Source organism: Hemicordylus capensis, chromosome 2 (genome assembly GCF_027244095.1).
Source record: "Hemicordylus capensis ecotype Gifberg chromosome 2, rHemCap1.1.pri, whole genome shotgun sequence".
NCBI lineage: Eukaryota > Metazoa > Chordata > Lepidosauria > Squamata > Cordylidae > Hemicordylus > Hemicordylus capensis.
In genome coordinates, this window is record NC_069658.1 from 312,254,276 (window position 1) to 312,269,019 (window position 14,744).

General features: G+C 46.2%; 1 protein-coding gene across 9 annotated transcripts in view; it reads right to left on the reverse strand.

The window, feature by feature from the left end:
- HDAC11 (histone deacetylase 11) overlaps positions 1-14,744 on the reverse strand; it is a 110,332-nt gene that overhangs the window by 71,910 nt on the left and 23,678 nt on the right. For 7 of the 9 annotated variants that reach the window (XM_053299446.1, XM_053299443.1, XM_053299441.1 and 4 more), the window contains 2 exons: positions 7,060-7,160; positions 94-120 (listed from right to left, as the gene is read on the reverse strand). In XM_053299446.1, coding sequence (XP_053155421.1) covers positions 94-120; positions 7,060-7,160 — 128 coding nt within the window. The remainder of the gene's footprint in view (positions 1-93; positions 121-7,059; positions 7,161-14,744) is intronic. The other 2 variants (XM_053299449.1, XM_053299444.1) reach the window with 1 other exon arrangement.

The window sequence follows — 14,744 nt, forward strand, 5'->3', positions numbered from 1 at the left end:
TAAAATGACGACACAATGAATAACTAAGCTGCATTTTAAAATTCACAGCACTTTTAAGTGTATAGCAAAAGCGCAAAATGATTTCTAGAATACCTCTTCAAAGCTTTCCAGTATATGCTTCTGAAAGCAGTACAAAAAAAAATTAAGAAAATATATTCAAACATCTTAAATAACTTGTCACCATAGCGAATCTCCAAAGTCTATGTTGTTTGCAAGGCAAATTTGGGTACTAAACAAGTTTTCTGCCACTGCTGTAAATCCTGCTCTACAGAAGTGTTTTGAGAGGCTGCATGCTAAATAACAATGTATCAAAATCCTTAATGGGGAAAAACAAATTCATACTTCAAATTATCTGTGTTGTGATATGGCCCTCGATAGAATACACTAGTTTTGCTATTTTGCTTTATAAATACAATTATGAAAGCTTTTCCCTTCATAATTGTACTTCCAACGGGCAGCACGTTATGGCACAGATCTTGTCCGGTCTGGAGGTGTTGGAGTCCAGTAGGCAGGCCCCCTGCGACGAGGGTTCCAAAGCAGGTACAAAAGGGGGCCCCAAGAAGGCTGGGACCTGGGCTAACAAACAGCTGCAACTCTTGCAGTTGATTGAGGTGAGGCTCAATGTGCTGGTAAAAGGAACTGGGGAGGAGGCTGGAATAGGGGTGTGCACGGAACCGCAGAGCTGCGGTCCGGCACTGGGGTGGGGGTTCCATTAAGGGCAGGGGGGGCTTTACTTACCCCTCCCGCGTTTTCCCAACTCCAGCGCCGTAGTTACTGTAAAAATCCAGCAGCCGGATCCCTCCTTGCCGCCCGCTTCAATCTTCGAATCATGGCTCCTCCTTCGTGGTAAACAATCAGGCGGCAGGATACCTCCCTGCCGCCCCCTTGAAGCCCCCTGCTGGCCCTTGAAGCCCCCTGCCGGCCCCTTCAATCTCGCTCCCCACCGCTTGCTCGTGGCAGGGAGATGGCAAGGACCAGCAGGGGGCGGCAGGGAGGTATCCTGCCCCCCGATTGTTTACCACGAAGGAGGAGCCATGATTCGAAGATTGAAGCAGGCGGCAAGGAGGGATCCTGCCGCCGGATTTTTACAGTAACTACGGCGCCGGAGTTGGGAAAACGCGGGAGGGGTAAGTAAAGCCCCCCCTGCCCTTAATGGACAGCTTAATGCCCTAACCCTTCCGAATCCGAACTGCCCCGTGCCCGGACCGGTCTGAAGGCCAGTAGAATGGCCTCCGAACCGGTCCGTGCACATCCCTAGGCTGGAACAGCAGAACCTGCCAGGCCAGTGGAGACTCCCTGTCTAAACACACTGGACATGGACATGGGATGCGTTAGTGAGTCTGAATGGGGTTGGGGTTATCCCCCGTGGGCCGGGCATCTGGCTAATGCCTGGAGGGGCGATGCCAGTGTGGCTGGTAGGCCCAGGATTCTCAGCCCCTGCCTGGACAGGCACACTAGTGGTGCATGAGGAGGGGGGGGGCGGATCACCGGGGAACCTGACAAGAAGGAAGTGCTGATGGTGCAGCAGCAGCTTACTCTATGGGAGCTTACGTGGGGTGGTGAAAAGGTGGAGGGTGCAGGGCCTGGGCAGGAAGTCAATGGAGAGGTGTCAGCAACTACTGATGAAAAGACTGAACACTACCATCATGAAGATGTGTCCTTGCCCCTTGGGGACTACATGCTGCTGTCAATGAAAGAAAAGATCTGGTGGAATGAGTATATGGATTTTTTTGGTTGTTATTCCGCAAAACGGAGCTCAGGGACAAAGCGGACAATAGGAAGAGGGGGAAATTCTGGCACAAAGCGGTGGACCACAACTGGTCAAACTGGCTGGTGGGTTACAAGGTGTACATGGGGGTGGTGTTGCAGAAACAGCCGGGACGGCGAGTGTCCATGGTTAAGTATCTTAACATTATCTACCATGCGTTTTCAAGGTTAGCAGGCCTGCTTGGGCCTGCTATGATGAGGCATTTAGGAGATGCTCAGCACTGAACTCCTCCCTCCCATGGGACTGCTACCAGCCAAGCTCTTGTTGCAGATTATGACCCCCAACCAACCGGTAACCAATGAGTACTCAGTGAGCAGTCACTTGATGGTGAAATCCACAGTAGTGCCAGCTAGAGGGCATGCGCCTGGGCCTGGGGGTCAGTTCCGCCAGCTGTGCTGGGAATTTGGGTCTTTGGGATCATGCTCCCACAACTCCTGTTGTTTTCACAATACCTGTTCAATTTGTGGGAGCTCACACCCCTTTAGCACCTGCACTAGGGGTAGGGGGCCTCACACCAGCCCCAGGGACACCCACTCATCCAGGAAAGAGGAAGCCCCCCTCCACACTCCTGCAAAGGGAGCCTAGAGATCCATAAGGTTGGACCCCCATTGCTACTGCTGCAGTGCTATCCAGTCATTCAGGACAGGGGGTACTTGGGGGAGGGCTTTCAACTGGATTTCCAGATCCTTTATCAAGGTACTAGGGTCACTTTTGGGGCAGAGAACTTGTGATCAGTACGGGGGCTCATACTGATAAGAAAGAAGATAAGGAAGTACTGATAGGAAGATAAGGAAGTACTGATAGGAAGATAAGGCGACCCCTTCCCCAAGCCACCTGTGCCCAGTCTTAGGGTGTCCCCTCTGGGGGTGGTTAAAAAAAAAAAGCCAGTGGAGAGTATCACCTGATATATCACCTCTCCTACCCTGTGGGCAGGTCAGTGAGTGATGCCATACCCCACCAGCTGTGATCTGTGCAGTACACATCATTCGAAGCCGCAGTGGAGATGGTCCACATGCAGGGAAGGTGTGCATTGATGGGGAAATGTGACATCAAGTCTGCCTTCTTTCTAATTCCTTCTAATTTTTTTAGCCTACTTTCCAGTAGGTTTATGAGATCACCCAGCATTCTCTGTGTGTGTCCGTGTGTTCTCCCCGAACAGAAGAACAGCCCTGCTGGATCAGGCCCAAGGCCCATCTAGTCCAACATCCTGTTTCACATAGTGGACCACCAGATGCCACTGGAAGCCACAGGCAGGAATTGAGGGTATGCCCTCTCTCCTGCTGTTACTACCCTGCAACTGGTACTCAGAGGCATCCTGCCTTTGAGGCTGGAGATGGCCTTTAGCCCTCTATCTAGTAGCTGATGATAGACCTCTCCTCCATGAAGTTATCCAAACCCCTCTTAAAGCCATCCAGGTTGTTGGCTATCACCACATCTCATGGCAGAGAATTCCACAAGTGAATTATGCGTTGTATGAAAAAGTACTTCCATTTGTTGGTCCTAGATTTCCTGCCAATCAATTTCATGGGAGGACTCCTGGTTCTAGTGTTATATGAGAGGGAGAAGAATTTCTCTCTATCCACTTTCTCCACACCATGCATGATTTTATAGACCTCTATCATGTCTACCCGCATTCATCTTTTTTCTAAACTAAACTAAACTAAACTAAACTAAACTTTGCAACACCTGGATCAATATGAACCAAACTGGGTACAGTTGTAGGGACACATACGGGCACCTCAACAGCATAGTTTGTGATGATGTCATCCACCCTGATCCAAGATGGCAGATGCATAAACATTTGAGGCACAAGTGGGCTAATTTGTGGACAGTCTAACCGATTTCAACCAAATTTGCTACAGCTGTAAGGACACATAGGGATGCCCAAATGGCATGGTGTGAGATGATGTCATCCACTCCAATTCAAGATGGCGGGCGCATGAACATCTGAGGCGCAAGTGGGCTATTTTGTGGAATGTCTAACCCATTTGAACCAAATTGGATTCAATTGCAGTGAGTGACACACAGACACCTCAAGGGCGTAGTTTGTGATGATGTCATCCACCCTGATTCAAGATGGCGGACACATAAACTTTGGAGGCGCAAGTGGGCTAACTTGTGAACTTCTTAACTGATATGAACCAAATTTGCTCCAGGTGTAGGGACACATAAGGATGCACAAATGGTACAATGTGGGATGATGTCATCCACTCCAATTCAAGATGGCAGGCACGTGAACATCTGAGGTGCAAGCAGGCTAATTTGTGGACTGTCTAATCCAATTTAAACCAAATTGTGTACAGTTGTGGTGAGTGACACACAGGGACACCTCAATGGCATAGATTGTGACAATGTCATCCAACCCAATTCAAGATGGTGGACACAAACTTTTGAGGCACAAGTGCACTAACTTGTGGATAGTCAAACTGATTTGAACTCAGGAAAACAGGAGAGCTAATCTACCAATTGGAATCAGCGGGTAGATCATTCCTCTGCTCCAGACTTAGCACATTACCCACCTTTGAGGACTGGTCTACCCGTCAACCCCAATTTATTATTTTTATATTCTACCGGACTCCAAAGGCTCAATTGGTGGACCAGCTTCCCCCAGGGAGGAAAGCCATTTTGAGACTTATTTTGCTGGAAAAATGCGCCTCAAAATGGCATTTTCTGGGGAGAGCAGGTTTACCTATTGGGGCCAGCAAGTAGATCAGTCCTCCAAGGCAGGCAGATGTACTAATTCTGGAATGGAGGGCTGGTCTACCTGCCAACCCCAATTGGTAAACCAGCTCTCCCCAAGAAAACAGGAGAACTGGTCTACCAATTGGGATCAGCGGGTAGACCACCCATCTGATCCAGACTTAGCACATCTGCCCACCTTGGTGGTCTGGTCTACCCATCAACCTCAATTTACTTTTTATTTATTGTATTTTATTTATATTGCACCTGACGCCAAAAGTTCAATTGGTAGACCAGCTTTCCCCGAAAAAGCACCATTTTGAGGCCCTTCCACACCCCCAGCAAAATGGGCTTCAAAATGGCATTCAAATCACCCAAACAGATTCAGGTCAAATTGGGGGTGATTCGCTTCAACCACAAATCAATGTTTTGAGGGCAATTCAATTCAAGGCTGAATCTGCAAATTGCACCCGATTCAACCTCAAATTGAATTACATACCCCTAATCCATACCAACTGAACCTGGCTCATTGTAGCCAAACTGCTTGAAATAAACTACCATCTGAACTGAACTTCAAAAATTGGGTTCAGATAGTGAGGCTATACCCACGATCAGAAAAAAATCGGGCGAGCCTGGTAGCCTCCAGGCAGTTAACCCGCCAAAGTAACCCTCCCCTTAAACCGGGTTTGGGGAGCGAGCACTCCACAGAACCGTTTTTTAAAATTGTAAGTAGCCATGGCGCGTCTCCATGCTGTGGCTACTCACAAGTAGACCCCCGACTGGGAGGCTGAAAAGCAGCCTCCCGGCTCAGGGGTCTCTCCAGCATACCCTGCGTGCTCGCGCAGAGCATGCTGGAGCTTCCAAGGGCCGCATGGCCCCTGAACTCCCCAGCCCCAGCCGGCTTTGTGACAGAGCCGGCAGTAGTGTGGGCAGCTGTGGCAGCCGCCCGAAGCAGACAGTCTGCTTGTCCTGCAAACCCCCTAGAGGCTCTTTACACTCTTGTGAAGAACCTCAAAGTTTATTTCAATCACTTTGGCTAGAAAAAGCCAGGATCAGTCCATTTGGATGTCACAATCAAACCCAACTTGTGTCTAACCACAAGCAGATGCAGAATTCTTAAAATTCACAATTGGTCAGGAGAAGAATGAAGCAAGCACCTGAGGCTGAGAGACAGTGTGCAAAGCCAAGTTTTAATCTTGGCTCTGCGTTACTGTAAACCAGGTCACTAAGTATTCTTCATCAATGTCTATATCAGCACAATTTCATACATGGTGACATATCTACAAGGATATAATTTCACACAGGAAAAATGGTGTACAACACTGGTTTACATCAAGACTAACATTGCACACACCAAACAATATTGCATTTTTTTGGAGGACCATCAGGGTCCTATTTTCAGATAGCACAGAGGGCTAAAGAGCAAAGGGAGGAATGGCAAAAAGCACCCATCTGCTACAGTGGTCACACAACTTTATTCAGTGCACGCAACATTCGTCTGGATGTCTGCCATTGTCAGATGTGATAAATGCATACCTTCCGCCATACACAAACAAGTACATTTTTAAAATTCTTTTTCACCTAAAGCAGGTTCCAACTAACCCTGTATGCACAGGTGACTGACAAATTGAACCGCTAGTTACCCTGTCTCCCGCTTGTTACAGAAAAAGGCTCATTACCCTGATTGCTTTTCCCTGCTTGTGTCGTAACAGTTAAAGTGATTTTTTTTTAAGCTGCAAATAAGCAAATACAACAATACATGACAAAAAAGCATTTAAGGAGACTGGTACGATGCTTCTGAGAAGAGGCATAAACTGCAATAACAACATATATAGAATAGCATCTACTTCTTATACAACACAAGATCAGTGCTGTATAATTTTCTAACAATGCATCCTTTGCTTACAAATACAGGTAGAAAGCATTCAAATTCAAGGAAACTGTCTTCTGTATTAATCCACAGTTGTATCACCTGAATTAATTTGCATTTATAATAATTCATTTCAACAAAAATAAACCTTTCCAATTATAAGTAGTCGGCTAATGTTCTCTATGCAGGGTTTTAATATGGAGAGATCTATATCAGCTGGTTTTTCAAGCTTTCAGATACAGATGGCATGCAGGATTGCAATTAATGCCTGTCTCACCCTTGGGCACTCACTGCCTTCTTTCTGTTGTTTTGTATTCTACTGCTACTTGTGTGTCTCGAAGTACCAAACGTCTCTTTTCAAAAGACTGGCATAAAGTAATCCCTAAACAAATGTCCTTCAAAAATTACATAAGAATAGCTTAATGGTTTCAGGTTTGTTTATTTGTTTTCATAGAAGAACATCTTTTATGACAGAACTCTATTTTTAATATTCTATTCAAGTTTCCCACCCATCCATCAAACAACCTTAACACTGTATCTCTAACCTAAGACTTTAAAAATTACCCTCATGGAGACCAGAGGCCTAAAGCTAGTGAAGTAATTACTTAAACATTGCTGTTTTCCTTATGCTCAGTTACATTTGCTTGGGTGGGGAGGCTCTCTATGTATGAAGAAGTGATATATGCAGTAAAAGGAGGGGGAGGGATCCATAAGTCTGTTTTTCAAACACAAAATACACCACCTTTAATCGATTTAAGTAGCGTCTTGTGTGGACAACTAAAAGGTCTTCTTCAGTTGCTTCTTGAGCTCGTACAATCAAGTCATCTGCAATTAGTTTTTCTTCTGAATCAAGAAGAAAAACAAATAAGAATTACTAACATGTAAATAAGATTTACACTTCAATATTACAAAACTCAGAATTTAAAATTTTCCATAATACAACCTAGGCTTTTGCTTTCCTTTAAATACAACTTCAAATTAAACAGTTAATTATACTGGATCCAAAACACAAGCAGAAATACAATTCTGTAAGGGAACATTCTCACCCTCTCCTCCCCACTGCAGTCACCCATACCTTCTGAAATTCTCCTCCTAAGGACCAGAGGATCGATTAGAATTGTGCAGAACATGGCATAGGGGTACTGCAGTAGGAAGGGAGGAATTGGCTGAAATTAGGCAGAGGCACCTTGTAGGAACAGCTGCCACCCATGCAAGGTGCTTCTGCCCAATTCTTCCCTTCTTGGCAGTCCCCTATGCCAGGGTTTCTTCACCTTGGGCCCCCAGATGTTGTTGGACTACAACTCCCAGAATCCACAGACATGGTCTTTGTGGCTGGGGATTCTGGAGTTGTAGTCCAACAACATCTGGGGGCCCAAGGTTAAGAAACCCTACCCTACGCTACATCCTATGCTGTGCCAGATGGTCTTCCAACTTTCAGGAGCAGCTTTCAGAAGTGCAGAGCACTGTAGGAGAAAAGGACAAGGAAGTCCTCTTACATGAGCATCTGTATGGTTCATGCTACTCTGGATCCAATCTAATACTTTATATTTGTACAAAAAAAAATCGCGTGTGACAATATACACATTACAATCTTAGGTTCAATTTAAATTAATATTAAGAATGGTTAAAAAACAGGGCCAATATATGAGCCTAAAGACAGAATAATATCAAAGAGAATTCATATTCTAAACATTAATAGAAGATTATATCTACATGCCATTAATTATTTACCTGTTGTTTTCTGTTATTTGCTGCAAAATCCACAGCAAGTACTAGTGTTTAATTCACTAAATCATTAGAGCAGAAAATGCCAAAATTCAAAGAACAATAATTACTTAGAGAGAGGTATGATAATAAGTGAACATTTAGGATTAATTGGAACATTTAACATTGTCAACCCCCTATGTTGATATTTAATTTGCGGAAGCCTAGAAACAACTATTATTGAAGTTCCCATTTCTGATCAACAGGCAGTTTACCTGAAACTTAGGCAAAGTAAAGATTTTATTTTTTTCAGAGTTGAAGGAAGCATGGCAGAATTCTAATTACTCAAGGATACATACTTTCATTTTGTTTGTTGCACTATGGTCTCTGTCCAAACAGGATTTGTAAGTTTGTGGAATACATTCAACCATTTGAAAAACATGTTTGGTCAAAGACCATATTCAGATTTTAAAAAGAAGTAGATCATATATGCCACTTTCAAGTCTCTGAAAAACCATGTTCTGTATCCTGCCTAGTTCATCAGTACATTGGTTAACAGATCAAATAGAACTCTAAACTCTCCTAACTGTCCAAATAACTTCAATATCCATCTGTTACTCTGTAGTAATATCATACTAGTGCACTTGAATTATTTTATTAGAAATTGTGCATAATTGCATATCCGCAACTATCTCCCAACCCAGCAGATGTTTGGTAACTTCAACACAGTAGGAAGAAGGTACAACAAGAGCCCTGATTATAGCATGCACTCTGAAGATACAATAACATTTGTATCTTCAAAGTAAAATGTACACTGCAGTACCAGTTCTGGAGTTTTATTAGAACAAAGTACCAAGAGCCACAAAATAACTTACACTAGGAGATGCTTAATGCCTGGCCACCTATTTTAAACTAGTAGTACAAGACTGTTTAATGATCCTATCATAAACACAATTTAGTTAATTATATCAGCAAGGTTCAATTAACAGAATATGTTCATTAGGTAAATTAAGGAGGAAGAGAAATATTTTGCTACAGTAGAACTCAATGTATGAATATGGAATAAAGTACCGTATTTTATTGTATTTGCATATTTCAGTCGACGTCAACAGTGATAAAAAGTAATGAGTGTTGATTTCTATAATTATAATTGTCAAACACCAATTACATCAAATTGTTTTCAGAGGCAAAATTCTGCACCACAAACTAACATTAACAAAGGTAAGCTGTGGTGCTCACAATGGCCTGGTTCACACGTACACTTTAACTGCAGTCAAAGCTGCCAGAGATTAGAAATGTAGTACGCATGAACGCGCAAAACCACTGTTATGGGTCTGAAGATAACTCTAGTTTGCCCTGCTAAACTCCAACTGGAACCCGAGGTTTTCTCTAAGCTTCGCTGCCAACCGCAGTTTTGCTGCCGAACTGTTACGCCCGAAGGCAGACTTGTCCATAACTGCAGTAAAGCGCCCATTTCCAAACCCCAGTCAAAGAGGTGGCAGCGCAGACCTGCCCAAGGACATGGCTGCTCCATGCTTTCAGCACGTCTCACTGGCAGCTGCTCAGAAAAAAAGGCCATGCCCCTCCTGTCAGCCATGCAGCTATGGAGTTGCCAGGCAACAGGGATGCCAATACACCCCATCCCGGACCGGCCAGCCTGACAAGCTGCACAGCTACTAGGGGGCAAGTCACAGATGTCAACAATTCCAAACATCCCAAGCACAAGCAAGGCACAGCATTATGGCACTGGGAGGGAGAAGTCAAAAGGCAGACCCAAGCAGGGAAGCTGGAGCAGCCAAGTTCTATTTTTCACACAGAAAGGGTGGGGAAGGGGGGCCCCAGCCCCTTCCCCAGGTGGGGATGTTTGCTCCCCAAGTTTTACTCATATGCAGGCCAGGCCAGCGGTGTCACCACTGTGGCAACAGTGGTTCAGAGCATGGCAGAATTGCCTGTTTGCTCACGGACCACTCTCACAAGAGTGGCAGACTAAGAGGAGCAAGGGAGGATGCTCCATGAAGGAAAACTGGGCACTTGGGCAAGTGCGGTCCTGGTCTTAGTGACTGCTACCAAGCCACTGCCAACCCACCTGCCAATGTGGAGATGTGTACACCTAACAACAGCCCCCAATGGGTGATGCAGCTGTCCCGGGGTGGCTGTAAACCAGGGCTTTACATTCCCGGGAATCACTGTGCCTTGAGATCTACATAAGTTGCAAGGCTGTCCCTGGCCCAGAAATTTTGAATGGTTGGAAGGATCCATTCCAATCCGTGCCAACACCAGATCTTCTATTCCCCACTTGTAAAGAGAACAGGCTGAAGACTAACACAGACACTTTCCTTAAAAGGTAGAAAGCCAACTGCAGTCTTCAACAGGTCCAATTTGACTCACAGGCTGGCAGTAGTCTGTCACTGTTATACTGAAAAGGAACATTGATTTCATCTGTGAAGGGTTCTTTTCCCCTGTGTCCGGAGCTCATCATTATGGGTTAAGTACAGAGCATGCTCAGAAGACAGGATTGATGTCATTGTTATTTTAATTTCCTGCTGCTAGGAGGCACTGAGAACCCAGTTCCAGGAGTTTAGCAAGGAGCGACAGTAGTAAATACCGGAGAGAGCTCCCTAAACTTCTGAGAAAAAACAAGTATATACAACTTAAGAGAAATAAGGGCAGAGAGGTTAGTGAGATGGAAGTACTATATGTAGGGAGGAAGGACCAAAAGCGGGGGGAAACTGTCCACTAACAACCCCATGGAGCTGACTCCACCAAAAAGCAGCTACCCATAGTACTATCCAATGATCATAAGAGAATCCACGTACATCCGGACGGGCATAATGAGCTCAAGACAGAGGGGAAAAGAACCCTTCACATGTAAGACTACTGTTCCCTTTCCTCCTGTGCTGGAGCTCATCATTACGGGACATGCCCAAGCAGCCTAAATGTGGGAGGAAGATGTAGCTCCAAAAGGTTCTCTCCAAACTGGGGGAGTGGGCGACAAAATGGCAAATGCGGGTCAATGTTAGCAAGTGTAAAGTGATGCACATTGGGACGAAAAACCCCAACTTCAAGTATATGCTGATGGGATCTGAGCTGTCGGTGACGGACCAGGAGAGGGATCTTGGGGTTGTGGTTGACAGCTTGTTGAAAGTGTTGATTCAATGTGCGGCAGCTGTGAAAAAGGCAAATTCCATGCTAGGGATCATTAGGAAGGGGGTTGAAAATAAAACGGCTAACATTATAACGCCCTTATACAAAACTATGGTGCGACCACACTTGGAGTACTGCGTACAATTCTGGTCACCACATCTTAAAAAGGACATTGTTGAACCTGGATGGCTTTAAGAGGGGTTTGGATGACTTCATGGAGGAGAGGTCTATCAATGGCTACTAGTCAGAGGGCTGTGGGCCACCTCCAGCCTCAAGGGCAGGGTGCCTCTGAGTACCAGTTGCAGGGGAGTAATGGCAGGAGAGAGGGCACGCCCTCAACTCCTGCCTATGGCTTCCAGCGGCATCTGGTGGGCCACTGTGCAAAACAGGATGCTGGACTAGATGGGCCTTGAGCAGGGCTGTTCTTATGTTCCTATACAACTTGTTCCTATGTTCCTATACAACTTCCTATACAACGCGGCGTCCAAAAGCCACCTGTGGTGCATGGAAGGAAGAAATCTTATAGTGTCGAATGAAGGGAATGATAGAGGACTAGGTAGCTGCTTTGCAAATGTAAGATAACAGCACCTGGACCAAGAAAGTCACCGAGGTTGCGGCGCTGCACATAGAGTGAGCTGTGATTCCCCCTTGTACTGGGAGATTAAGGATCTTGTATGTAATGTTGATGCACTCCCTGAACCAACAACTCAACTTGGCTTTAGATAATTTTTGACCTAGAGAGGAAGGACAGAAACACACAAAAAGGGAATCAGACTTGCGAAATTCCGCCGTTCAGCGAAAGTAGGTGAGCAGAGCCCTGCATACGTCCAAGTTATTTCAAGTCCTCTCTTTGAGGGGGATGGGCGCTGGACAGAAGGAGGGAAGAACAATGTCCTGGGAGTGATGAAAAGTCAAACTGAACTTGGGGATGAATGTGGGATCCATCTTCAACACCACGGCCTTTGGCTGAAACAGGCATACTTCCTTGTGGACTGATAGGGCTTCCAACAAAAAAAACCCTGCAGGCTGATATAATGGCCACCAGGAACAAGACCTTGTAAGAGGGACGTTTGAGACTGATGTCTGACAGGGGCTTGAAGTGGGGTTAGGTCAGTATGTTCAGGACCTTATTCAGATTTCAGGATGGGAAATGCTGGTTAGGGTGAGGTGCAAGGTTAGAGACTCCTAGGGGGAGGTGCAAGGTTAGAGAAGCAAGAGACGTGAGAAGATAGACCAGGTTCTGCTAAGTTGAGGACAGAGGACAGCACCAAAGCCTAGTGTCTAAGGGTACTGGGCCTAAGGTGAAGGTCTACGCCTGCCTGAAGGAAGTCGAGGACATCAGGAATTCCTGTGGTGAGTGGATTTAAATGCTTCCTGTGGGCCCAACTAGAGAATGCCGCCCATGTAGCCTGGTAGATCCACTGGGCGAACAGATGGAGGAGGCTAGGATGGTATCTTGGACCGTGGCCGAATACCCCTTGGCCTCTAGTCTGTTGTGCTCAATGTCCAGGCACAGAGTTGGAGCCATCTTGGATCGGATGTAGAATGGACTCCTGGGACAGACGTTCCCAGTGTACTGAGAGATGTCATGAGGGCTGTGCGGACAGGTTGACTAGGTCAGAAAACCATGGCCTCCTGGGCCAATGAGGGACCATCAAGATCAGCTGGGCCCGCTTTCAGAGCAGCTTTCTGATGACCTTGTTGACAGTAGCCATTGGTAGGATGAAAAGGAGACCTTTGGGCCAACTGGTGTCGAGAGCATCAATGGGATTCTGCCACTGGAGAGTGGTATCTTGAGAAGAAGCATAGGAGCTGGTGATTCAGAGGAAAGGCAAAGAGATCCACTAAAGACTTGCCCAGGTGTGCTGTGATCAGATGGAAGATTTCTAGATGGAGGGTCCATTCCGCCAGGTCCACTGTCCTTAGACTGAGCCAGTCGGCTTGATTGTTCTCTGACTTGCTTAGGTGTTCTGATGTGATGGACAGCAAGTGAAGTTCCGCTCACTGAAAAAGGTGGTCAGTTTCAGATGGTGGAATAGCTTCTCTCCATGGACTAGAGTCAGGAGAGGAAGACGACAATCATTTTCTGGGTAGTCTGGGTCTCATGGGTAGAGTGGGTGCCTCTGAGTCTTGAGGTGGCATCGCAGGTGGCAAGTTTAAGGCACTGCGCAAGGTTGAACCACCCTCCCCCAAAGTAGTCTTAGCCAATTGGCTACATCAGGGGCATAGTCAATACCGGCCCTGGAACAGAGTTCGCAGGATTACTTGCTGGGATCTGTAGTTTGCTGCTTGGGCATGCTGATGAAGCATCCAGTGGCATTCCCAGAAAACCTTCCGTAGGTGGAGCTGAGTTTTGGTCAGCGGCAGGCTGATTTGTCTTGTCTGGCCCAGCTGGAATTGGCCAAGCCATCCTTCTCATAAGCATTGGATTTTGGTGCGGGAGGACAGCACATACCAGCCAGTTCCCCCTCGACACCAATCACACTGGAGGTGCTGTTACTGGATGCCAGGGAACTGCCCGCAGAGCCTTGGCCATCTGCCCCCTTTTGCTGCTCTGCGCTGTTCCGCTTTTTGGGCATGGATTGGTACACCTGCATAAATCTTTAATGAAAAGGTGCTCACTAAGATGCAGGCAAGCAGGCAATCTTTTCTTTTTCTTTTTTGGCAGCTGAGCATCCTCCTTAAGAATTTGGAGGCTTTCTGCGAACAAAGCTTTGGAGGCTTTCTGCAGACTCGCAGCCGCTTCTTGCATCCCCACCGCCTCCACGAGGGGAGGGAGACAGGGGAAAGCGGGGAATAGCTATTTTGGCATAATGGGCTGATGTGGGTGGGCTTTATAGTTGGGGAGGGAACCTCAGAAAGGGAAACCCCTAAGAGATCTTCAGCTTCTACTCTTTGCATGAGTGGAGGGAAGGGAAAGAGAAAGTAAAAGACTCAAACAAAAGGTTAAGCTGAAATGGTCAAATTGGAAAAGAGGGATTTTTGAGGGATTTTTTCAATAAAAATGGGCCTAGGTCGCTCATTTCCCACCCTGGCACAATCTAAGGGGAACGGGGGGAAGATAGGAACAGAAGAAAAGAAAATACCAGACCTGAAGGCCAGAGGAGAGCTAGTTTGGAGAGGAGAGCTGGTCTTGTGGTAGCAAGCATGACTTGTCCCCTTAGCTAAGCAGGGTCTGCCCTGGTAGCATATGAATGGGAGGCTTAATGTGTGAGCACTGTAAGCTATTCCCCTTAGGGTATGGAGCTGCTTTGGGAATAGCAGAAGGTTCCAAGTTACCTCTCTGGCATCTCCAAGATAGAGCTGAGAGAGATTCCTGCCTGCAACCTTGGAGAAGCTACTGCGAGTCTGTGTAGACAATACTGAGATAGATGGACCTAAGGTCTGATTCAGTATATGGCAGCTTCCTATGTTTCTACGTTCCTAAACTTGCAAGAGCTCTCTCCATATGCTGCATTCCGAGTGAAGACAGGACTGGAACTGGGGTCTAGGCACCTCTTGGCAGCAGGAAATTAAAATTACAATGACATCAGTCCTGTCTTCAGAGCATGCTCCATACTTAACACCCATAATGATGAG